General features: G+C 47.6%; 1 protein-coding gene across 3 annotated transcripts in view; it reads left to right on the plus strand.

Annotated features, from left to right (window-relative positions):
* Window positions 1–23,688, plus strand: part of SOCS7 (suppressor of cytokine signaling 7) — a 32,423-nt gene extending 8,735 nt beyond the window's left edge. Inside the window, exons 3-10 of one of the 3 annotated variants that reach the window (XM_082704753.1) lie at window positions 2,239–2,343; window positions 2,786–2,887; window positions 3,758–3,888; window positions 4,397–4,565; window positions 6,632–6,760; window positions 13,485–13,620; window positions 14,020–14,170; window positions 17,886–23,688. In XM_082704753.1, coding sequence (XP_082560879.1) covers window positions 2,239–2,343; window positions 2,786–2,887; window positions 3,758–3,888; window positions 4,397–4,565; window positions 6,632–6,760; window positions 13,485–13,620; window positions 14,020–14,140 — 893 coding nt within the window. In that variant the 3' untranslated portion in view covers window positions 14,141–14,170; window positions 17,886–23,688. The remainder of the gene's footprint in view (window positions 1–2,238; window positions 2,344–2,785; window positions 2,888–3,757; window positions 3,889–4,396; window positions 4,566–6,631; window positions 6,761–13,484; window positions 13,621–14,019; window positions 14,171–17,885) is intronic. The other 2 variants (XM_082704754.1, XM_082704755.1) reach the window with 2 other exon arrangements.
* The last annotated feature ends 466 nt before the right edge of the window (window positions 23,689–24,154 follow it).

Genomic DNA, 24,154 nt, shown 5'->3' on the forward strand with positions numbered 1-24,154 from the left:
GTGCCTCTCGTCTCAGGCACGGAGTACTCCTCATTGTTTGTGGCCCAGCCAAAAAATCCGAACTTCAAACTCCTTTGGAGATTGTGTCCCTCGAAAAGATGATTGGAAGGATTATGAGTTAGGAATGGACATGTCCAGAAGACGTTCAGCGGGCTTGTGGGACCCCCATTACCACATGGACTGCCATGAGGTGTCCGAACAACTGAGCTGGTGTCTGTAATAGGCACAGGTGGAGAGGGAGGCCTCTGTTCTTACCCAACGTCCAGAATTAAAGAATTCTGTCCTGTGGCAGCATGTCTTTCTTGTTAATCATTGTTTCCTCTAAAGTAAGGAACGCTCACCCACATTTGTACTTTCGGGTTTGATGTTCCTGTTTCAGACAGCCTTAGCTCTTTTGAATTACATCTTTTTTTTTTTTTCTTTTGTAATTACATGCTTTATTTGAGTGCTGTACCTAGGGGTGCCTGGCTGGCTTAGTTGGTTAAACTTCTGCCTTCAGCTCATGTCATGATCTCAGGGTCCTGAGTTTAAGCCCTACATTGAGCTCCCTGTGCAGCTGGGAGTCTCCTGCTGCTCCTTCCTCTGCCCCTACTCCCATTCATGCTTTCTTTTGCAAATAAATAAAATCTTAAAAAATAAGTGCTATAGGGGCGCCTGGGTGGCTGAGTGCGTTAAGGCCCCTGCCTTCAGCTCAGGTCATGATCCCAGGATCCTGGGATCGAGCCTCATGTCGGGTTCTCTGCTCAGCATGGACCCTGCTTCCTCCTCTCTCTGCCTGCCTCTCTGCCCGCTTGTGATCTCTGTCTGTCAAATGAATGAATGAAATCTTCGGGAAAAAAAAAATAAGTGCTATACCTATTGTCCAGACCCTTCAGGAAACGCACTTGTCTGGGCTCATGGCGTTGCTCTGAGCTGCTAGGCTCTCAGTTACTAAGCTATGTGATGAGTCTGGGTCCAGCTTCCCAGAGCTGCTGATGACTTTTAGCAGAGCTTTTTTTTTCTTTTTCTCTGTTGTTCCCTTCTTCCCTGCCTCCCTCTCTCTCTCTCTCTTTTGTTGCTTGTTTGTTTCTTTTTCTTTCCTTAGGCTCTATGCCCTATGGGGCTCTCACTCATGACCCTGAGATCAAGAGCCACCTGCTCTACTGACTATGCCAGCCAGTGTGCCCCTTACAGAACTTTTCTGCTTACCTTAATTAGTGCTCCAGACCTTTGTAAAAACCTGTGTTATTAGATTCTGAAAGCCCAACTCTTAGCCTTTTAGAGATTTTGGTTACCTCATTTTCTTAACTGGGAAATAATAAAATTCTAGCCGAGGGGTTAATTCAGCCTCCTGAATGAGAAAAAGTTGATGGAAATAACACTTTAAGGGCCAAATTAGAGAAATCTTGAGAGTCTTCTCCCTGTGGGTCAGACCTACCAAAACTTGTCTGTCAACCTTTGTTATAAAATACCCTTTACCCTCTGGTGACTGAAGTAGAGAGAGGTAGATGGGCTTGGATGGCAAGATGGAGTGTGTAAGGCAGAGAACGGAACTGCATGATAGCCTGTAAATAGAAGAAACTATGTGCCATCCCCCATCAGGTTCCTCTGGAGCTTACCTGATTTGGCTGACTGTGGAAGTGGTTCATTAATAGGATTGTAAATGCATCTTTGGCCTTCGTAGTCTCAGCTCTTAGGAATTAGTTGATATGCAAAATGGTTGCTTCTCTTGTGAGGGAATATTCTGGAAAATCTAGATGTAGAAAGCCATTTGGGAAGAAGTTGAGGCCCACCTTGAGACCTTTATCTGCATTCAGGTTACCGTGCAGTTCTTATATTTTTCTGGCACTTACTTTCCATGTCCATTTGGACTTGCAAGCTGCTTACCTTCCTCCCTAAGGCAGAAATTGGTACACCTGTCTGTAAACATACATGGTGTGGGTTCCATTTGAATAAAGATCTCTTGTGAAGGTTACATAGTGAGCGGCACAACCACAATTAGTTGGCCTTTCCACTGTCAATCCTGTTTCTATCCTAAAGAATCTTTGACCTTTTACAGGACCAAGAAATGATAGAATTAAAAACTGACTTTCCCAGGTGTTTGGGGGTGACTCCAGCTCTGGGAAGCATTAAGATTTGAGGTTTTTGAGAGCCAGGGGAACCTCTTGCCTCCCTTGCTTGCCCTTCGCTTTCCTCTGCTTTTGGCCTCAGCTGCGGGCAAGGTGCTTCCGTAACGTGCTTGGTCCGTGAATCCCTCAGGTGAAACTGTGTCGCTTGTGGACGTGGACATCTCTCAGCGGGGCCTGACCTCTCCACACCCTCCAACTCCCCCTCCTCCTCCGAGAAGAAGCCTCAGCCTCCTAGGTATAGTCTCTGCCCCTCTCTGCTGCCTTGCCCTAGTGGGAGGGGATGAGCTATATGGACCTGTTGTTCTTTTCCAGGAGCCAACATGCTCCTGGGTTTCTAATAATGACCCAATTATTCCCTGTCCCTTTCTCAGCACCCTTGTCATCTCCCTAAGCAGTTAAATGGGTCTCTTACCTGCATGCTGTAACATTTACTATCCATCTGTGGATCAGCCCTGAATCTACAGCTAGTAGACTGCTTTCGGAACATCCTTACATTTCTGCTTTCAACAAAGGATACCAGATTAAGATGCTTGTTGCCCTCTGTGCAGAAAGACAGGGGGAAGGTCAGGCCATCTCGATCCAGAGGGCAGCCTGATGATCCTTCTCCCTCGCCTCTGCTTCCCCTCACTCACCGGTGCTCATATTTCTGAACCTCTTGCTTCTGTTCTCTCTTCTAGATGATATCAGTGGGACGCTGCCTACATCTGTCCTTGTGGCTCCGATGGGGTCTTCCCTGCAGTCTTTCCCCCTACCTCCGCCTCCTCCACCCCATGCCCCAGGTTAGCTTAGTATAGAGGCAAGCCTTGTAAAAGTTGGGAGTACAAAGTGATAGACTGTTGATGGATGGGAGAGGTCTATTTATGGAAATAATCGGATTTACGAGAACACTTAAATCTTATCCCCTTGGCTGGGCCAGAACTCCTTGGAATTGAGGCCAAGAACTGGTTTTTCTAACCCATTTTCCCTGTGGAGGTGAATCTGACTTTTGTTAGGGATAAAAGACTATTGAATTTTTCACCTCTTTGCTGCTGAGACTGCTTTGCAGTCTCTGAGTAGATATCATTTAGGAGACAGCCTTAATTTTCAAATGGTGAGAACGTTTAAAGTATTCAAGGTTCTCTGGTGTTTCTAAGCTTTCCGTATTTACTGCAGCCTTGTAAATAAGTACCCAGCATTTAGTAGCCCACACCTGCTTTGCCAGTCTCCAGTACCCAAGGAGTAAAATGAATGAAATCGGCATTCTTTCCTACTTGCCTGGCAAAATCGTTCCCCTTCCTGGGCAAGTAAGCGAGTCACTATTTCCAAGGCTGCTTTACCGGCGCTTCACCTCGAGGTGGGAGAAGCTGGAATCGCTCTAGGCTGGTGAAGCCCCTGACGTAGTCACCTTAGTCAGGTTAGTGAGCAGCTCCCCCACCCCGCTCTTGGGGTCAGACGCCCCCACCCATCCTTCACAGCTTACACGAGCCCACACAGCTTTTTGTTACAGTCCATCCAGCTCCTTCCCACTGCTTTGGCTTCCACCCTTTCCAGCTTAGCTTCTGATGCCTTGCCCCTCTTCAGTTAGCATCTCTGTTTGGGGGTAGGGAGGGTCTGCTTGTGGTTGGGAGCCGGGAGGGTGAACAAGTAACTGCCCCTCTCTCGCCTGGCAGATGCGTTTCCCCGGATGGCTCCCATCCGAGCCGCTGAATCCCTGCACAGCCAGCCCCCCCAGCATCTCCAGTGTCCCCTCTACCGGCCCGACTCAAGCAGCTTTGCCGCCAGCCTTCGAGAGTTGGAGAAGGTAGGCGGTGCCTGGAGACTGGCGGCTGGCCTCCTCTCCCACTCTCCCTCTTCTGTCCTGGGCTCCCCTTTTCTTATTTTTAGAGGAAGAGTAGTTCTCTTGCCTCTATATTTACAGTGCCAAAGCAGTGTGCTGCGATGATCAATTCCATAAGGGACGTTGGAAAAATCGAATCACGGAGAAAAACATTTGAATGTGGTGAAGAACGGTCGTGGAGAACTGTTTACATAGGGGAAGCTGACTTTGACAGATTAACTGACCCAGTTCCCTCTTCTTTTCCTTGTAGGCCTTGGTAATGGGATTGTAGGCTTCGTTACTTTGGAGGGCTAAAAGAATGAGTCTGCTCTTGGTGGCTAATGGTTAAGACACTGTTAGCGGCCCTTATCTAGTGAAATGTTTTGGAAGTGGTGGGAGGGTGGGGATTCTCCTGCAGTAAAATAGATTGTGCTGAAAATGTACCCATTTCCTCCATGCTGTGAAGTACTTGACCACTTCTTGTCTTTGATAGTGTGGTTGGTACTGGGGACCAATGAACTGGGAAGATGCAGAGATGAAGCTGAAAGGGAAGCCAGACGGCTCTTTCCTGGTACGAGACAGCTCTGACCCTCGCTACATCCTGAGCCTCAGTTTCCGGTCACAGGGTATCACCCACCACACAAGAATGGAGCACTACAGAGGTAAGAGGTGCTGCTGTTTGCCATGCTGCCGTTTGTGGAGAGCCTTCTTGCCCCTTTGCTGGTCACTACTCCTGCTGTTTGGCCTTTGTGTGGGAAGGTTTTATGGAAGTGGAACTACGGATTGGGAGAAAAATCTCATCATGCTCCATTGAATGTTGTTATGGGTACTGGTTTCAGCCCTAGAAGGATTGTTGGAAGGGGTAGGGAGGAAGGTGACGGTTCTCTTGAAAAATACTCTCAGCATTTCTCTCCAAAGGAGGAGAGCCTGAACAAGATTGTTAAACAGAGCAAAGCCCATAGAACTCTCTCGATAGAAGGAAGAAATAACCTAGGACCATTCCACAAATTCTCCCAGCCTCTGTTCATAGTTAGACTTAACGAATGATGTCACTTCAACTTTCACCTCTATGTAGGTAATTGCTGTAGCTATAGCTAATAAAGAAAACATAATTAGACATGACATCAAGAGAGACTTCTGTTATAATCCTATACCCAGAGAGGAGAATTTAGTGTTTACCCTGTGACCATCCTGTAGTGAATTTCTTTGCCTGAGAGTCACATTAGCTCCTCCTCCCAGACGGCATGGTGATAATTTCTTCAGGTCACCTGTGTGGTCTCTTAGGAAATAGCCATCAAAACTCAGAGACTTTGTGGGATCAACATGCTTTAGACTATCTGCCTTCCTGTCTCCTCCTCTGTGCTCAGCTGGTGCTGAATGCTGCGGTCACCTCTAGAAGCTGATTTGTTCAACCCCGCTGTCTGGATTGACTTTACATCGTGGCATTCTGTGTTTGACGTGGGCCAGAAACTCAGGCGGTCAGCAGTGGCCGGGCTGGTTCCTACATCCTTTGTCCAAATAACTCCCTGTGTCACAAACTTGAAAAGTGGAGAGAACTTAGGGGAGTTTCAGGGATCAGCCTCAAAAGAGCTGTGTTAGCCGCTCTTGCAGGCTCTTCTCGGCCCCCGCTGTGTCTTCTCTCTCAGCCGTGTTGTGCTGTATTTATTTGGTTTGCTTCTCATGTGAGGCAGGAAGTGGCATGTTAGGCCAGCATAGCTCTGTCCATGGCTTCCTCCATCCCCACCCTTGCCTTAAAGGTGCACGAAGAGAGAGGCCCATCAGTCCACAGACCTGAGAATTAGTTAGATGGCTGTTGCCTGCTCTCCTGCTATTTCCAAAGGCCAAAATCAAACCAGCAGAAAAACACCCTGCAAAGTAAAGCATTTCAGAATGAAGTATTTTTATAAGTATATGAAAATGATGAATGGCTTGGCCATGAGACAGGAAATGCCTGACCTCTAAGGTCCCTGATAGGCGAGAGGCCAGTAAGGAGAGAACCTTCACATGGTGCTCCAGTTACTTTTTGTTCAAAGGGGCTTTTCTTCCTTGAATAAATGGAATTTTTAATGGGAGCCTGTGGGTCTTTAAGTTGGCAGTTGCAATGGAGCATTTGTCTTCATCTTTTTAAGTGATACTGTAAGAGTAGCTAGAGAGACTCAGAACTGTAGTTCTCTTGGATTCCGTCCCTTTTGTAGGTGATTCCTTTGCACTTAGTGCTTGAGTTTTTGGTTTGTTTTTAGTCACGGGAGTTTATATTCCCTTTTGCTTTTGGGTTTGGGGTGGGATCTTTGCAACGTACCAGGGGCGGGGGTGGCTTTGGAAGTTGAAGAAAAGACTAGAATTCGGTGTTTTGTGCCTAACACATGAATGAGTGAGACTTGCAAAACTACTCTTCCTTTCTTGGTTGACTGTTCTATGAATGCTTGAGCACAGACCTTCCTGAGGGGATGGCATTTCAATCGGCTTTTTCTGTGGCAGTCTTTTTTAATGGTCTGTGATTTAAGGATTAGTGTTTATACTAATGTCTTATTAAAGACAATTTCGATTTCTTTTTTTCCATTCATTGTGGAACATAGGGGAACAAGGCAGCTTCAGGGACCTCTGTCTGACTGCTTGCCCACAAATGACCCTCCCAGAATTGCAAATTGTTAAAATGTTCAAGTGAGCTTCCCAGATGCTTTAAAAGTAAGTTTTTACATCTTTATCTCTCCCTAATTTTCCATGGCAGGAACTTTCAGTCTGTGGTGTCACCCCAAGTTTGAGGATCGTTGTCAGTCGGTGGTGGAGTTCATCAAGAGAGCCATCATGCACTCCAAGAATGGGAAGTTCCTCTATTTCTTGAGATCCAGGGTTCCAGGTGAGGCTAGAGTTACATTACGTAGTTTCCGTGGGCATGATGCAGTATAGTATCAACATGTGTCCCCCTGCCTCCCGGAAAGAGCCATACTTCCTTGTAGTCATTTTTCCTGGCTCTTATGGCAGCCGCTCTTCCTGGAGTCCAGTGTTTAAGTCCCTGCTCCTGAGCATTAATCCTTTGACGTACTGAGAAGGAATCTGCTTCTCAGACCACATGGATGAGAAACATTGTGAATATTTAATCTGTGAATATTTATCATTCAGAGGTGTCCCCTGTCCCTGATCTAGGCATCTCATGCTTCCATGTGAAGCAGAGAGGCAAGAACTTGCTCAGGCTGTTTTTACGGGTACAGGGCAGGTAAAAGAGTATTCACTAGAAAGGCCACGGTGAGTGGCAGAGAGGCTGAATTCAGTGGCCATCTGCTGTGGATTTTGTCTGTTCATACGAAACTTGTTATTAAAGACTAAGTAGTTCTTGTGTCTTTTATCTCTGCCAGCGGCAAATATAAAGTCATCTCTCCATTTGGGAGCATTGGGCAGTTCCCATCCCTTGTCCTTACTGGTGTGTTATGTAGCCTTTCTGCCCACGAAGTAGGGAGCTGTCTGTATCATCTCTATGGAGCGGAGAGAAGGGGTGGTTTGGAGGAGTTTGTCTGCTTTTCTAAGGCTGGGGAAAAGCAAAATGACAAGCATATTAATTGAGGGATTTGTAAGATACAAACAGAACTTAAAATGAGAACTTCATGCATTCCCAGTGAATCAAATTAAGATTCTTAAACAAACTGTGTGCCAAGAAATTGCTCTAAAAAGAAGTTCCAGGGGAGCCCCAGGCAGAACATCAGTAACAGAATTGAGCCAGGTTACAGGAATGCGTTTATAATCTTGGTGATTTAAATAAAGCATGACAGGGTGAGAACTGTATTAATTCTCACTTCATTTTGTATTTGCCTCAGTGCCGTCAACATAGTTGGATCTTGTGCAGTTGACTTGGTTAAAGGGAAAAATTAGTATCCTTTCTTACAGGAATTGACTAGTAATTTTTAAAATTTGTGGCTTTTGGAGGTTTTTTATTTAACAAACATTTATTCTGTAACTCAGTATCAAAAATAAGCCACATTTCTACCTTTAGAGATCTCATAGCCTCAAAGAGAGGACAGGTAGGAAGAAAAAGGCAAGACCACATGTAGAACTCAGTAAAAGGCATGGCGGTTTGTGGTGGATGATTGACAAGGGCTGGGGGAAGCAGCTCTGTTTATGGGTGAACCAGGAGATCATCTCAGAGGATTCTGGAATCTGGAGCATGTAACTACCTATAGAGTATTTGAGAGACTTTGCAGAGTCCTAGACACTCTGCTGTAGCTCATTTCATTCTACAAATGTCCCCTGTTTGCAGAAATTTTAACCAAGATTCTTAACATTGGTAAGGGCTCGAAATTGTAGCAGTTGCTACTATTTATTGACTGTGTATCCTGTGCCAGTTACTTTGTCAGGTACTACAGGTCGCATTTCTTACAACAACCCAAAGTTAGCTAATAGATTGGTCTGTTGATAGGTAAGACTATTCTCATTTGCCAGTGAAGAAACTGAGGCTGAAAGGCTCCAATGGGAGGTCACTTAGCCTATCAGGGTTCAAGTCAGAGTTCAAACCCAGGCTCAACTGACTCCAAAGCCTGTGCTTTATCTGCTGCCAGTCTGTTACCAGGGAAAACTAATAGCAAGCAAATTGAAATCTGAGTTTGAGTAGATTTGTGGAGACTGCATAAGGAAGTCAGCAGTGTGTTTATTAGTGGAGGATGTCTTTTGAGGACCTGTGAGGAATGCTCCAGAGAGGATATCTATTTGCACTTAAAACTGCAATCAAGCTGAGAAGGTAAAGCAGAGTTCGTATTTGCTCCCAGACCGTAAGTGACCTCTCTTTGAAGGTTTGAGGCAAAAGCAAAGCCAGTATTCTCCTTTACCATTGTTTGCTGTCCTCCTTTGCTTGTCGTAGAAGTCTAGGCATTCTGGGAGGTTGATTCTGTGAGGGACTTGGCGTGAAGAAGAGGTAGTGATTAGCATTTGGGTTGAGCGTTCTCAGCCTGCACCAGTCAGTAGATTCTAAAAGGAGCCTGTTTGTTGAGACTTTGGGATGATGATAACCCAATGTCTAAAAGGGTAGGTGTTATTTCGTTTAACCCTTACAAAATCCTTTAAAGGAGTATTACAGTCTCTCTTTTCTTTCCTTTCCTTTCCTTTCCTTTTCTTTTCTTTTCTTTTCTTTTCTTTTCTTTTCTTTTCTTTTCTTTTCTTTTCTTTTCTTTTCTTTTCTTTCTTTCTTTCTCTCTCTCTCTCTCTCTCTCTCTCTTTCTTTCTTTCTTTCTTTCTTTTTGATACAGATTAAGAACTGAGGTACAGGGACACCTGGGTGGCTCAGTGGGTTAAAGCCTCTGCCTTCGGCCCAGGTCGTGATCCCGGGGTCCTGGGATCGAGCCCTGCATCGGGCTCTCTGCTCAGCAGGGAGCCTGCTTCTTCCTCCTCTCCGCCTGCCTCTCTGCCTACTTGTGACCTCTCTCTCTCTCTGTGTGTCAAATAAATAAAGAATATCTTTAAAAAAAACAAAAGAAAAAAACCAAAAAAAACCTGAGGTTCAGTGGGGCACCAGGGTGGCTCAGTCGGTTAAATGTCCTTCTCTTGATCTCAGCTCAGATCTTGATCTCAGGATTGTGAGTTCAAGTCTCACATTGGGCTCCATGCTGGGCCTGAAACCTGCTTAAAACACACACACACCAACAACAGCAACAGCAGCAACTGAGGTGCAGTGAATTGCAGAGCCAGGGTTCAAAGTCAGGTTTTCTTTCAGCTCAGCACTAGGGTGGGGTACATTAACAGGGCCTGCAAGCTGGTGTTAAAGGGATGCCAGGGATCATGGGAATCATAAAACTAGGACTAATAGAAAAGTTCTGGATGGTGGCAAATCAGAAGCAGAAGGAAGGAAATGAATTGAAATAAATGGAGTAAGTGGCATCAAGGGAGGGGACCCTTAGTAAAAATAAAAATGATGGCACCTAATCTTGGTTTCCGCTTTTTAATAGAGGAGCATGGTCGTAACAAAACTGAGGTCACTGTCTGCATCTCAGTCTGGTCCACCAGGCAGCAGTCTCAAAAAGAGACTGTGATTGGATTAGCACAGAACCCTTGATGCTGTTTGAGCCAAAACTCAAAAGTGAGTCTATCTCTCTTAGTTAGGAGGACCTTCATCATCTGTGAAGTGCATAAAGAGAAAAAACTTTTTTTTAAGCTTTCATTTTATTTTATGTTTTATTTTATTTATTTATTCGACAGAGAGAGAGATCACAAGCAGACAGAGCAGCAGGCAGAGAGGGGGAAGCAGGCTCCCTGCCGAGCAGAGAGCCCAATGCAGGGCTCGATTGCAGGACCCTAAGATCATGACCTGAGCTGAAGACAGAGGCTCAACCCACTGAGCCACCCAGGCGCCCTAAGATTTTATTTTTAAGTAAGCTCTACATTCAACATGGGGCTCAAACTCACAACCCTGAGATTAGGAGTTGCACGCTAATCTGAGCCAGCCAGGCACCCCAATACCTTTTGTTTTTTCATCGCACTTTGAATTGCACAACATTAAGGAAATTGGTCTCTTTCGTAACCATCATTAATCTTATAATTATTTGTTCAGTGACAGGTATTCCCTGTGTCCCAGGGTTTCTTAATTCTGCACTATTGACATTTTGGCCTGGAAAATTCTGGTCTTCAGGGAACAGTTTGGTTTGGCAGAATGACCTGTGTGTGGGAATGCTCAGACTTGGGAAGAGATTTGTCACCCCCAACCTGCTGTTTGTTGGGGGGAGAAAAAACAGAGAAGTGGCCAGAAACTGGATTGGTGCCCAGGAACCCTGGTATGAAGGACCAGAGGAAGGTTCCTGGTGGTCACAGTCCACCTCACCCTTTCCCTTTCTGCTGTCCTGGTGTGCGTCTCACATTTATTTCCATTTCTAACCTCTTCCGCTAACATGCTCTGGATGTGAGAGCTCCAGCTGTTTGCTGTCTTTGGGGCAAACAGGAAGTGGTCAGGCTGACCCCAGGGAATATCAGAGAATTAACAGGTTTCAAATTGCTATTTGTGAACCTAAGGCTAAAAATAACACAATTAAATAGGCAAGTATTTATGGTCATTAAAATTCAAGTAGGCAAACTATCAGATAATTTTATGCTACTTATTATCCTGATCTCTTTAAGCACAGGTCTGATAGTACTGTGTCTTTGGGAATAAATAATTAGATACGTAAATTACCTTTGTTTTTGAAACATCATTTGAATTTAGCATTATTACAACCCACCCCCCAAAAGCTTTCTGTTTGCCATAGTTTAATTACTCAAGTTTAATTTACTAAAGAATATATATATATATATATTTTTTTTTAAAGATTTTATTTATTTATTTGACAGAGAGAAATCACAAGTAGATGGAGAGGCAGGCAGAGAGAGAGAGAGAGGGAAGCAGGCTCTCCACTGAGCAGAGAGCCCGATGCGGGACTCGATCCCAGGACTCTGAGATCATGACCTGAGCCAAAGGCAGCGGCTTAACCCACTGAGCCACCCAGGCGCCCCAAGAATATATATTTTTTAAGATTTTATTTATTTATTTGACAGACATAGATCACAAGTAGACAGAGAGGAAGGCAGAGAGAGAGGAAGGGAAGCAGGCTCCCTGCTGAGCAGAGAGCCCGATGCAGGGCTCGATCCCAGGACCCTGAGATCATGACCTGAGCCGAAGGCAGAGGCTTAACCCACTGAGCCACCCAGGCGCCCCAAGAATATTATTTATTTATTTATTTATTTTTTTAAAGATTTTATTTATTTATCAGAGAGAGGGAGAGAGCGAGCACAGGCAGACAGAATGGCAGACAGAGGCAGAGGGAGAAGCAGGCTCCCTGCTGAGCAAGGAGCCCAATGTGGGACTCGATCCCAGGACGCTGGGATCATGACCTGAGCTGAAGGCAGCTGCTTAACCAACTGAGCCACCCAGGCGTCCCAAGAATATTTTTTAAACATAGGAGAGAGAGGGTAAATTCAGAGGCCTTTGAACCCAATACCATTTTAAAACCACTTGAGTTAAAATATATTCAAGAGAGAAATCCATGTATGATGTATGTGTGTGTGTATGTGAGCAGAGAGGACCATTCATGAGGGTGGAAGAGGGCTACAGTGCTTCAAAGGATAAGCCCCAGAATTGAAGGGATAGGAGCAAGGAGAGGCCTGAGAGAGGCTGGTCATGAATCAAAGTGCTGGGGCTGTCCTGGACAGTGCCCTCGTCAGAGAGCAGAAGGGCAGATGCTCTGGGGAGACGCCTGAGGAACCCTCCTTTGAGGTTCTGTGGGCTCAGCTCTTTCTCAGACAGAGCAGATGCTCATGGCAGGCCGGCTTTGTGGGTTCTGTGCCACAATAAAGGTCTTTGAGCCCAGTAGGCCTCAGTTTCTTCATATGTGAAATGGGGATAATTGTGATACCTGCCTCAAAGTATAGTTCTGAAGACTGAATGACTTAAATGTGTTAAAGTCAATCCTACTTACTTAGTAACAGTGTAATACATATTTTGACTTTCTTCTTTTTTAGAAAGTCTGTTATCAGTGACCATGCAAAGGCTCTGGGAGACAATCAGCAAGCTTTAATTTTTTTTCTTCTCATCCCTTCAAACAAAATTTTAAAATGTTTGAAATTAAACTCCTGAAATGGTAGATATGTTATTTTTCAACAAGTTGTGTCCTCAGAATTTCTTTTGATAGGACAGCGGCTGAGAGATTTTGCAGCTCAGATTCTTTCTGAGAGCAGTTTGCTTATTTACCTTCTGTAGCCCCTTTGTTTAGTGAAACCAGAATATTCTTTGTTCCCCTGGACCAGTTTCAGTGTCCCTGCCATTGTGGATGTCTCCATTCTGTGGCACTGACCCCTGGGTGGGGCTGGAATTTTGCAGCACTGAGCCTGCTGATGCTGATGAAAGCAGGGGGTGGGGCTCCCTTCGGGCCTGGTTGGCATCAGGCAGCGGGCACTTTGGCACTGAGTGGTACTAATTCCAGCTTCCCCGAGCTACCATCATTGGTTTTCTTTTAAAAGCATCATCTTTTTTTTTTTTCCCCTGTTCCTGGATCCAGCCTAAAATTTCTGGAGCACAAGGGGCGGGAGGAGGCGAATGGGGGGTTGAAGTAAATGGCAGGGGTGATGGGCTTGTAGCCTTGATCCCAGCCATTGCCTTCTGCTTACCAGCCTCTTAGCTGGAATTGCCTGGGGACCCCTCTGAGAAGCGTTTCTGAGTTCTCCCCTTCAGGATGCTTTTAGATGTGCCATTGAAGTATCCCCCCCTTTCTAGCAGGGGTGCGTTGATTCCTGCTCTTCACGGAGAGCCTCAGGCCTGGGATTGGCCACGTGGATCCAAGTAAAGTCTTTAGCTTGGCGGTTTTCACTGGGCTGTTCTGAAGAGCAAGACTCTCAGCTGTGAAGAGTAATGCTAGGGAGGCCCTTGGCAGAGGAGGATTGAGTCCCTTGAGTGAAATACAGTGGTAATGTTTCAGCAAATGGAAATCAGTTCTTTGTGGAAGGAGCTTTTGCACCCTACAGAACGCACATGAGAACTATAAGGAAGCCTATTTTCCCTTCCCTGGATTCGCTTCATAAGCGAATTGTAGTTAGCAGCGTTGTTCCTTCTGAATATGTCTTGGTTTTCATTCTTGAAGGACTACCACCAACTCCAGTCCAGCTGCTCTACCCTGTGTCTAGATTCAGCAATGTCAAATCCCTCCAGCACCTTTGCAGATTCCGAATCCGACAGCTCGTCCGGATAGATCACATCCCGGATCTCCCACTGCCTAAGTACAGCGGGTTCTTGCGGGTCGGGGCAGGGATGGAGGTGTAGTTAGAAATGTGAGTGAGGCCTGCCCGCTGATGGCACAGGCATCCTCCTTTCACTTCTCGCGTGTCTTAGCACCTAACTCTAGAAGTGTCACATGGCAGCTCGAAGGGAGGAAGGTGTGTGTGTGTGAGACTCCCTTCTGCAGTCTCTACGAAGAGTGGAATGGAGGTGGTAAGAGGGAGGGAGACAGAAATTTAACAAGTGAGAATGTGGCAAGTTTCTTAGGTCGGCTGAGGGTTTTTTGTGTGTTCCCAGGCATATAGGGGTTGAAGAAGAAGGAGGGCTTGAACAAAGGGGATCTTTTGCTTAAGGCCTTTGCAAATAACACTTCATGTGTATTCCTCTTTTGTTTTTCGTAGACCTCTGATCTCTTATATCCGAAAGTTCTACTACTATGATCCTCAGGAAGAGGTGTACCTGTCTCTAAAGGAAGCGCAGCTCATTTCCAAACAGAAGCAAGAGGTCGAACCCTCCACGTAGCGAGGGGCCCCCTGCTGATCGCCACCAAGGGTATGAGCTCACTGCCTCACTGTCCAGCCGAGTCTCTTCCTGGACAGTTACTGTCATGCACTCACCTCCCTCCCCCACACCCCATGCGTGTACTCCTGATCCAGGCATCTGCCCAGAGAGTCACGAAGTCTGATAATGGGGGTCCCCCAGGAGGCACAGACACCAAATGGGAGAAGAGTAGATAGACACGAGGGGCTTAAAATGTATTTGCCAAGCAATGTGCAAGCTAACCACCAAATATAAACAAGGAGGAGGACGCAGAAATGTAGCTAAGTGTGCAGCCTTCTCTCATACTTTATCTACCTGCTGTTGCACAAATGACATGGAAAAGAGGAAACCAAAGGGAAGGATAATGTCGTCAAAGAGAACGCAGACGTGCCTTTCATCGCAACAGGAATGCACTTCAGTGAGAACTCCCGAGGTCCAGTGGTTTGGAATGTGAGGGTGAGGAAAACAAGCTCGCTTTTCGAGTGAGGGTTCCACCTGGACCACTGAAGAATAAACGATCAAAAAGATTAAGTGAATTAGCTAAGGGATCCATTTATCTAAGAGGCTCTTCTCCCATCACTACTTTAACTGAATTCTACTCATTAATTTCCCCATAAAATATCTTGGAATACTGGTTTGTGCAGATCGATTGTAATTAGTCTTTTAAACTGCCTTCTTGGAGGCACTGAAAGGTAGAGGTGAGTAGGGAACAAAATTGCCAGTGAGTCGTGAGTTTGGTGCTTTGGGTTACCTGTGAGATCTCACATTCTCACCGCCGGGCGGTGACCCTATCTGCTCTTCGTGTAGGCTGTCCTCCTTGCGCACTGACTACGTCTGCTTCCTCTCCAACCTTCTTTGTTCCCCAGCGCTGTCTCCCACACGAGACAAACTCGGGGAGAAACCCACAGGGAGACGGTCTGAGGATGAAGGGAATCTTCATCTCCCTACACTCTCTGCTCTCTTCGTAACTGGAGAGTGTGATGACTGTCGTTTGTGCCCCCACGGGTTTTTCTGGGCTGTGGCTAAAGTGAACCCAGCTGCGTGCCTCCCCTCTTAGTTCTAGAAGTCCCTGATTCTATTCTACGTGGGGGAAAGCTCTCTAGCTGGGTAACAAAGATTAACAAGGCGAGAAAGAATGAAAGAAGAGAGATCAAGAAATCCTAACTCTGGGACACTGCAGAGCTTTAACTTAGAGCATCCTGGACTGGGTGTACGTCTTGTCATATCTTCGATTACATGCAAGTTGTATCCCCTCGGAAGCGACTCCTAAAACATCCAAATGTTCTGATGGCTGGGGGTTTTCTCTGTTTGGCAGCTTGGCTGCAGTTAGGATGGGAAGGTAGGAAGGAGCTAGGGACGCACTGACACATGCCGTTGTGGAGGAATCAGGACCCACTAGTTAGAGCCCCTCTGTGGGTGTTGTGCTTCAAGAGGACCCCTCCCCAGCAGCACAGTCAGAGGTGGGCTTGGCGCCGGGGTTGGGGGGCAGCGCTCCCAGCTTCAGCAGGTGAGGAGTAAATGACTAACACGGAGCCGAGACGTTTCAGGGTGAGAGGGGCTTGCTAGCTGAAAGAAGTGTGAAGCGGGGATGGTTAGACTTACCCTGTGTGGCTCTGGGGGTAGGACAGGGGCCATGATGGATGTAGGGTGTTAAGGAGTTCGACTTCAGTCCCACTTCAGAAGAACTGTTTTACCAGACAGGTCCAGAATCGGAGTGGGTTTCCACAGGCCTTAGTGAACTCCCTACGGGGCTCTGCCTTCAGCTCTGTGTACTCGTTAAGTCCCAGTGTGGACCGGGAAGAGCGTGCTGGGCGAGGTGGTCTATGGCCCTGACCTCGCGGAGCTGCCGTTTTCATGAGGAGAGACAGACAGGGAGCATATAAAGAAGTGAATAGGCTAATTGCAGTTGACCATCTATGTTACCAGGAATAAAACCTGGTGGAGTTTAGTGATTAGTGGTGGGATAGTGGTAGTCAAGTTTGGGTGATCAGGGTAGGCCCCTGTGAGGAGATGTCATTTCAGCTGAGCTATTCATATCTCCAGCTGATCATCTGATATCAAGGCAGAGGCGTTCTGGGTAAGGGGGTCCAGTGAGTATAAAGGCCCTGAGATGGGAAGGGACTTGATCCAATGAGGTATAGGCCAGGGGTAGCCAACTGTCATGAGAATGGGGGGAGGGGCGGTCATGAATTGGCAAAGGGTTGAACTGAATGAACTCTCAGGGTGTCTTTGATATGTGTGACACCAGGATTGTCATCTATGGCAAAGAATAAGCATCTTGCTGTCCTCGCTCCTGATTTAGACCTTAGGGCCCCTTGAAAAAAAGGGAAGTGATGCTCATGAAGGGAGAATCTCTATGTTGTAGAATTTGGCCCTTATGACTTCCTGTCAGTCAGGCTGATGTTAATTTGGGAATTCTGAGTGGGCCACTTGGTCTGTGCATGCTGTTACCTGGGGAGTTTCACGTTGGAGTGCTTGGAGTCAGCAGACAGAGTGACAGGTGGGACGATGCCCTTCTTAAATCAGAAACCACATTGACCTTTGTGACTGTGTCAGTCCTCTTCAATAGCCAAAAGCAGCAGAGACCTGTGGCTGTTCCCAGCTGGGCTCACCAGGGGTTACTCCAGTTTTGTTCCAAGATTTTATTTAGGGGCGGGTTGGGGCATCAGACAATTACGTGTCTGCCTTCAGCTCAGGTCACGATCCCAGAGTCCTGGGATCCAGTCCTATCCCACATCAGGCTCCATACTCAGCAGGAAGTCTGCTTCTCTCTTTCCTTCTACCCACCCCCTACTTGTGCTCCTTCTTTCTCAAATAAATAAAATCCCCCCCCTTTTTTTAAAGATTTTATTTATTTGACAGAGAGAGAAATCACAAGTAGGCAGAGAGGCAGGCAGAGAGAGAGAGAGGAGGAAGCAGGCTCCCCATGGAGCAGAGAGCCCGACGTGGGGCTCGATCCCAGGACCCTGGGATCATGACCTGAGTCGAAGGCAGAGGCTTTAACCCACTGAGCCACCCAGGTGCCCCAAATAAATAAAATCTTAAAAAAAAAAAAAAAAAAAAGATTTTATTTAGAGAGAGAGCGGGGGTTGGGGGAGAGAATCTTAAGCTGACTCTGCTCAGTTCAGTCTCTCCACCCTCAGACTAGGATCTGAGCTCAAGTTGAGTCAAATGCTCGGGGCACCTGGGTGACTCAGCTGATTGGGTGTCTTCCTTCAGCTCAGTCATGGTCCTGGAGTCCCAGGATTGAGCCCGTGTCCGGCTCCCTGCTCAGTGGGGAGCCTGCGGCCCCCCAACCTCTCACTCTTGCTCTCTCTCAAATAAAATTTAAAAAAAAAAAGAAAAGAGATACTCAACCAATTGAGCTACCCAGGCACCCCTTTTTTCTTTCTTTTTTTAGTCTCTGGAGCAGGTGAGCATCAGGAAAAGAGTAGGGGGAAAAAGTGGGTGGAAAATTAAGGGGCAAGGGAAATAGAAGTGAGGCGATAGGACAGAATACATTTGTCAGTTATTTTAGGACCTTTTTTTGGCATCCAAGTCATGGGCTAGTCAGGTCCCCCAGCAAGTGCTGTTGTTATATCCTGAGCCCTCCCCACGGTTTGTGGAAGCCTTTGGCTATCCAGAATTCTCCTTTGGGGCTGTACTTTTCCACCTCCAGAGGCTGGGCTCTTCTCCATTTGCTTCCACTCCATTGAGCTGCTCTCATTTTTTTCCTTTTTTCACCTAGGCATTTGGTTGCCAAGCTCCAGTTTTGAAGAACCAAATGAAGCTACTGTGGAAGGGGGAGTGAGGAGAAACGAGGGAGTTGGAAGGGCTGAGATCCTCCATGCGAAGACTTTGGTCCCCCTCGCAGCCCTGGGGCTTGGAAGAAGCACACGACCACACTCTGTGCGCGGGGCTCCACCTCGTCACGCCCAGCCCCTGCGCTACCCTGGAGCTGGACGAGCTCCTTGGAAAACTGGAAGAAGTCTCAACACTGTTCCTTTTTTAGACGTTTTGTTTTGGATATTTGCATTTCTCGGTATGGAAAACTTCCTTTAAAGGCAGCTGGGGTCTGTGCCCATTGGACTGGAAGTGGTGCCAAGGGTGAGCCAGGTTCAAGGGAGGGGAGGGGAGGGAGGGGATTGCCAGTGACGGTCATTCAGCTGGTGCCAAAGGCCGAGTGTGAGTGTTCACCGTTGACCTTGAAGAAGGGAAGGAAGGAGTCAGAAGTGCAAATCGAGTTGGGAGTTTCTGAGGGATGAGGATCCTCTTCTGTTTGAGCATGGGTAGCTTCAGTGGGAGCAGGGAAGAAGCGAGGGTGGGTAGTCTCGAATAGAAGATAGCTGAACAAGAACTGGCAGAGGGCCTCTGGCGGGGAAAGCAGGGACGCCTCACATCCTTTTTCTTTAAAGTTTAGGAACCTGGTTTCAGAATCACCTCTCATAGAAGCTGTGTTAGTTTTGTCATACTGAATTCCTCAGTTTTGTGACCTCAAGTCAGTCCCATTCTTCCTCCACCCTCCTCCCCTCCCCTTGAAATAACTGTACATTTCACTCTGTTCATGGTAGCATCATTCCTGTTGCTTCTGCCAGCTGCCAAGGCAATCGAGCAATCGACTTTCTCATCACCTGAGAGGTTGAAAGCCCTAATCACGAGCTGCTAAAGTTAATGGAGCACGCTTCCAGATTCTTAATGGCAGACTGTACTCATGACTTAGGAGTCAGTGTTACTTACCTCCGTACGTCTGTCAGTGAGTGAGAGGGAATATGGAGAATAGGGAGAAACAGAGCTCTCGTGCTAGCGCTCTTCCGAGAAGCTCTCCAGTGTCTCAGCCTTAATGGAGTGTCTTTGGATCAGAGAGGAGGAGAGCATTGGATCTCGTGTTTTTAGGTTTATCCCTGTTGTCCCACTTCTGGGATGGGAGGTAGCAAGGGCTTTTTTATTTTCCTGTGTTTTTTCTAGCAACCCAAACACTTTCCTGAGTCTGATCCTGTTTGCCCCCCCACCTTCATTGGGAAGTCTGTCCGGTGCTGATTTGGGAGTTGTCCACCTTCCAGACAGAAGTGAAGGAGTGGAGTGGGGGGGTGAAGCTCTGGTGTGGTTCATGGTTGTTGAGTTTTTCTGAAGTGGGCCGTTGTCAAGTCATATGATATTTTGAGTTTGCTTTTCTGTAGAGTTACTCTGGGGAGAGGTTTGCTGTTAAGATGTGAAGATTGAGCTGTTTGTGTGTTTACTGCTCTTTTTCGTAAATGTTCCATTAGCCTGCCTGGTTCCCCTGGGTTTATATCTGCCTCGTCTCATGAGATAAATAATATCTTCAGGTTTGTGGTTTCCTGATGGTTTGGGGTGAGGCCCCAGTGTCTTGGTAATTTATAGGACTGTCTCATCTGGAAGCACTGGCCTTCTGCCTTATGTCTTGCATGGAATGACCAGTCTTCCTCCTTATAGCGGAACAGAAAGGAAACATGCATTGTTATCTGTCTGGAAAGAGGGGGTCACAAAACGAGCTTCGTGGCATAAACATATCCCACCTCTGATTTGTCATGAGGTACCTCTTTTCTCCTTGGATCCTGAAGACAGTGGTCCCAGAAATTGGCTGAACCTGTGAGTCTTGCCTCTTGAGGGTGCGGATGAACTTGCCGTCTTGCAGAACGTGCCCCCCAGCTTGAGAGCCCGCAGTCTTTTATCCATTGGGATCCTTGAGTAGCTGATGTGCAGCTCTTTGGGTTTTTTGGGCCTTTTTTCTTGTATACATTTCAGCCACCCATACTTTTAAAAAAATTCTTTTTTTATAGTGTGTTTTAATGCATTTGTCTGGCTCTGGGGTAGATACTGTGGGAAACACAAGAGGGGAAGGACACCATATCTGGCCTAAGGGAGCTTTTAAGTGACTGCCCCACGCGCAGCAGCTGCAGAATGACTCTGTGGCAGCAAGAACCAAGGGCTATCTTTAAAGAAATTCAGCTGGGTAAGATCAGGACAGACCAGATGGTCTGGGAGAGCCCTGTGGCAGTGAGGCCTTCGGGTCCTAGGCGAGGGTAAGACAGGCAGGAAACACACAACAGAAACATGGAAACAGCAATCTGCAGGGTGTTCTGAACAGGACACAGCCCCAGGTTAGGCGACGGTGTTGGTCGCTCCTTTCTCAGGGCCTGTGGTTTAGATGGAAACTTCTAGTCATCAGGCAAGTCTCAGTGCTGAGGGCTTGTGAGGTGAAGTGAAATCCAAAGCCATAAGTTGGCTAGTTCCTGCCTGTGGCCAGGAGCCTCGCTGCTCTCAGCACAGTCCAGGGAGGGAGGCAGAGCCCTTGCACCCCTTGTGGTACCAGGGGTTTCCACTGGACAATTCGTGCAGTCAGGTCCAGAACCAAACCAGCTAAGGAGGCATGATCCAAGCTCACCACCATCCTTCTTTCTCCTTCTGGGAGAGCGTAGTATGCACACGTGTCCGTGATTTGTCTGTGTGCTAGTCATGGCCCAGGCTATAGCCTAGATCTTCCTCAGTAGAGCGAGGCAGTTACACAGGGAGAGACAGGCTCCATCGGGAGGGGAGGGGAGGAAGAGGCGGGATTGGGCAGCTGGCTGAGCGGCCTGCCTGGTCAGAGCGGGAATAGGAGTGGCTGCCCTGTCGCCAGCACTCCCCTTCATCGTTCCCGGCTGGGCCCACTCCTCCTTTGCCAGTTCTGTGTCGTGCTAATCGAAGTGCAGTCCACAACTTGTTCCTTTTTGCTTGTTGTATTTTAAAGTCACAAACTGGAAAAGGTTCTCACCTCCAGGGACCCATCATCGATTTCACAACCCACAATTAATGGGTCCTTGCCTGTGTGACCCTTGTTCGTGATTGATCTACTGTAACCTTCCTCAGGACAGGTGTGAACCACTGTGAGCTAAGTGACAACTACTGCTACAATTCGCTGTTGCTTGAAATTCACGTGCTGTGGCAGGAGCGCAGAATAAGGAGGGTGGGGCTTTGCTCTGAGGACTAGGTAAGTGGGTAACGGCTGGGAGTTTGGGACCATTGGCGATGGCTTTGGCCCGGTGGCCAGCCTGTGCCTAGATTAGTGAATGTGAGCCACGGCCTACAGCGTGCAGGCTTCTGAGAGGAGACGCTCGGTGGGGAGCTCACCATTAGGGTTTCTACTCCTCCTCTCCTCCCTCTCCCCAGGGGCTGATGGTGTCAGCCTCCCTAAGGTTGGGAGTGCCGCAGAGACGGCTGCAAACCCGCCTACGGTGCACATCCAGGAAGAACTGGGGAGCCAGGAGGGGGCTGAGTGCTCACATGTCCGGGTATGAGAGGCAAAAGTAGAGCTGGATGCCCCGGGGTGCCCGCCTTTTTGGCCCTCACCCTACGCCCCCAAAAGGGCAAGACTGCTTGAAGCCCTTAGGTCCCAGCAGGAAACGGGGCTAGGCAAGACTTTTCCCTTAGGTTAGACCCTTTCCCTGACCTGCTGCCTTTGCCTTGGCTTTGAGCCCTGGAAATGGAGGGCGAGGTGCTGGGGTCTGGCTCTCTGGCTGCAGGAAGGAGCTCTGAAAGTCAGTGTACATGCATGTATGCGTGCATGCATGTGTGTGTCCGCATGCGTGTCTTCATTTGCAGGAGTCTTGCTACCAGTTGGGGTGTTGAAAGCATCTCCATTGTGGGGAGACCTGCCATTTGTTTTCCACTTTAAAGAGAATGACATGCCCCCTGTCCCTAAGGGAGGAGCTTTTGAGTTAGACATTTTCCCTATGGGAATCCTCTTGGTTTGGTTTGTTGTGGGGGGGGTGGGGGGTGGATACTGATTTTTAGCTCTAATTGTCAACACAGCTGTTCTTACACTGAATTTGTGCTATTGCATACATGTAGCCATCTTTCTTTTCACTGCAGCAGTGTTTATCAGTAGTTCAAAATGATTTATTTGCTCCTGGGGAGTAAAATCTTTTTTATTAAAAAAGAAAAAGAAAAAAAAAAAGGAGAAAGAAAGCAAAGTGTGGCTCCCTCCCCCCATGATAGCTGGAGGATTAGTGAGCCTCAAAGCTCAAGAAGGCAAAGTTGAGTCTGCCAGTCCCTGTGACTTACCCTGTTTTGACATCAGAGCCTTCGTGCTCAGCACAAAAGGACAGGAGGCCTTGAGAAGATGGAGAGCAAAGCCTTGGAAGAAGTGAGGTGGGGTTTGGACCGTAGAGATGGAGGCACTAGGGGACTCAGGTGCTGCAGTTAGAAAAACAGAGTAAGGAATTGTATTTAAAATACTGATTCTCTAATCTGCCAGGGAAAGACCTTTCTTTGCATACAGATTCCATACTGCCATTGTCATTTTCATCGCTTCTTGACCTTCCTGGTAGGTGCCAGCCCAGTTTCTTCCTGCTTCCCGTGCTCTCCTCTGTGCCCCTCTGCCATCCTTCCCTCTCCCATCTACCTCTAGGAAGCCAGTCCTGCACACTGAGTCTGTGACTTGCCTTCACACTCATTTCATCTCAGTTAGAGGGTCCCTGGAACTGCTCCCTGCCTCCCCTCAACCCCCGCCCGCCCCCGAAGTGCCAAAAGGTACAAAGGGGCAGGTCAAAAGCAGCCAGCCGTGGTGGGAGGACGTGAGTGTCTAGTTGCAGCCGGACTGCAATCTTTGCTCCTGGAGAGGGTATGAAGAGAACCAAGGACTCTGTTGATCAGAACCTAGGAGCTCATACACTGCTCCGCCCGGCTCAGGTGGGGTGGGCAGGCTGGTCTGGCTCCTCCATCCCTGGTGCTCCCTTGAATGGGAACCTGCCCCCTCACGGTTCTGCCCAGCACCTTTTCCAAGGGACAAGCATGATCCCGGCACCGCTCCGTGGGCAGGCCGGTCATTGGGTTGCCCAGACTGGTACTGCCTGTGGCACGGCCACTGCTGTACATTTTTTGGTTGTTTTTAAGAAACTCTGTGAAGAGGGGTGTCGTTCTGGGCTCAGGGTGGCTGCCAGCCCTTCACCAGAAGGGGAGCCGCACCCCTGCAACCACTTCTGTCCTCATGTGCCGCCCCACCCTGCCCTCCTCCAAGCCAAAGCGTGGCCTGGCTTTTGTCTTCCCATTTCGTTTTCCTCCTCTCTTCCCCCTTTTTGTGCTTAATTTATTAAAATAGTTGCTGTATAATTTATTTTCATAAACTATAAAAAATTACTAAATGGTTAAAATAGACTTGCAGGCCAATCTTAAATGGGGTGGGAGGGTCTGCGGGTGGGGTGGGAGAAGGGAAAGATGTTTTGATATAAACAAAACAAATGCACTTTGGGTGTGTTTTGGTATTTTTCTGGGGATAGATGGGTGGGTGTTGGGCTGTCCCTGTAGATTAGTTCCAGAACCGGGTGTTTGTATATACTGTATTAATAGGCATGTGTGACTCTTACAAAGGGACGTTAGTAGCTGCTGCAGGTCCTGTTTGGAAACCCCTTGTACAACTCCCAGTTTTTTGTAAGTGTCAGTGCGGGAGACATTGGACTCTTGTGTTTGTATCTCCTTTTTATGATTGCTGTACTGACCCATGTCTTTTTGGGGAGGGGTGAAAAGAGATTTGAAATAAAAATGTTTAGAAATTACTTCAGGTGGTTTGGGTTTGTGTTTGTCAGTCCTTCTCTCGTCTCCCGGACTCCTCACATCACCACCAGCCCCGCAGAGTCAGAGAACCCACCCCTGGTGACTAGGGCATCTCTTGTGATGGGAACCAAGCCGGGTGCCTCCAGAACTGGTCTTGTCAGAATTAGAGATGTTGAAAAGTTCCCCAGGCCCATGGCCATTGCTCAATGCTGCTTTCTCCTTCCCCGGGAAGTGCGGGAGAATTCCAGTGCCCGGGCATTTTTTGGGTTGGTGAGCCATGGGGTGGGGCTGTGGCTAGGCAGAGTGCACGTGTCCCTGCAGCAGTCAGTCCCCACGTTTCCTCGGACCGACAGGCGAGGTTTCTCATGAGTTTAACCTGCATCTTTCCTGTCTTGCTAAGCCCAGTACCTCTTGAACCATGCTCTTAGGAGAGAAAAGAAACAGTGTTTCTCTGACAACCATGTGTAC

The sequence above is a fragment of the Mustela nivalis genome, assembly GCF_964662115.1.
Source record: "Mustela nivalis genome assembly, chromosome: 17".
NCBI lineage: Eukaryota > Metazoa > Chordata > Mammalia > Carnivora > Mustelidae > Mustela > Mustela nivalis.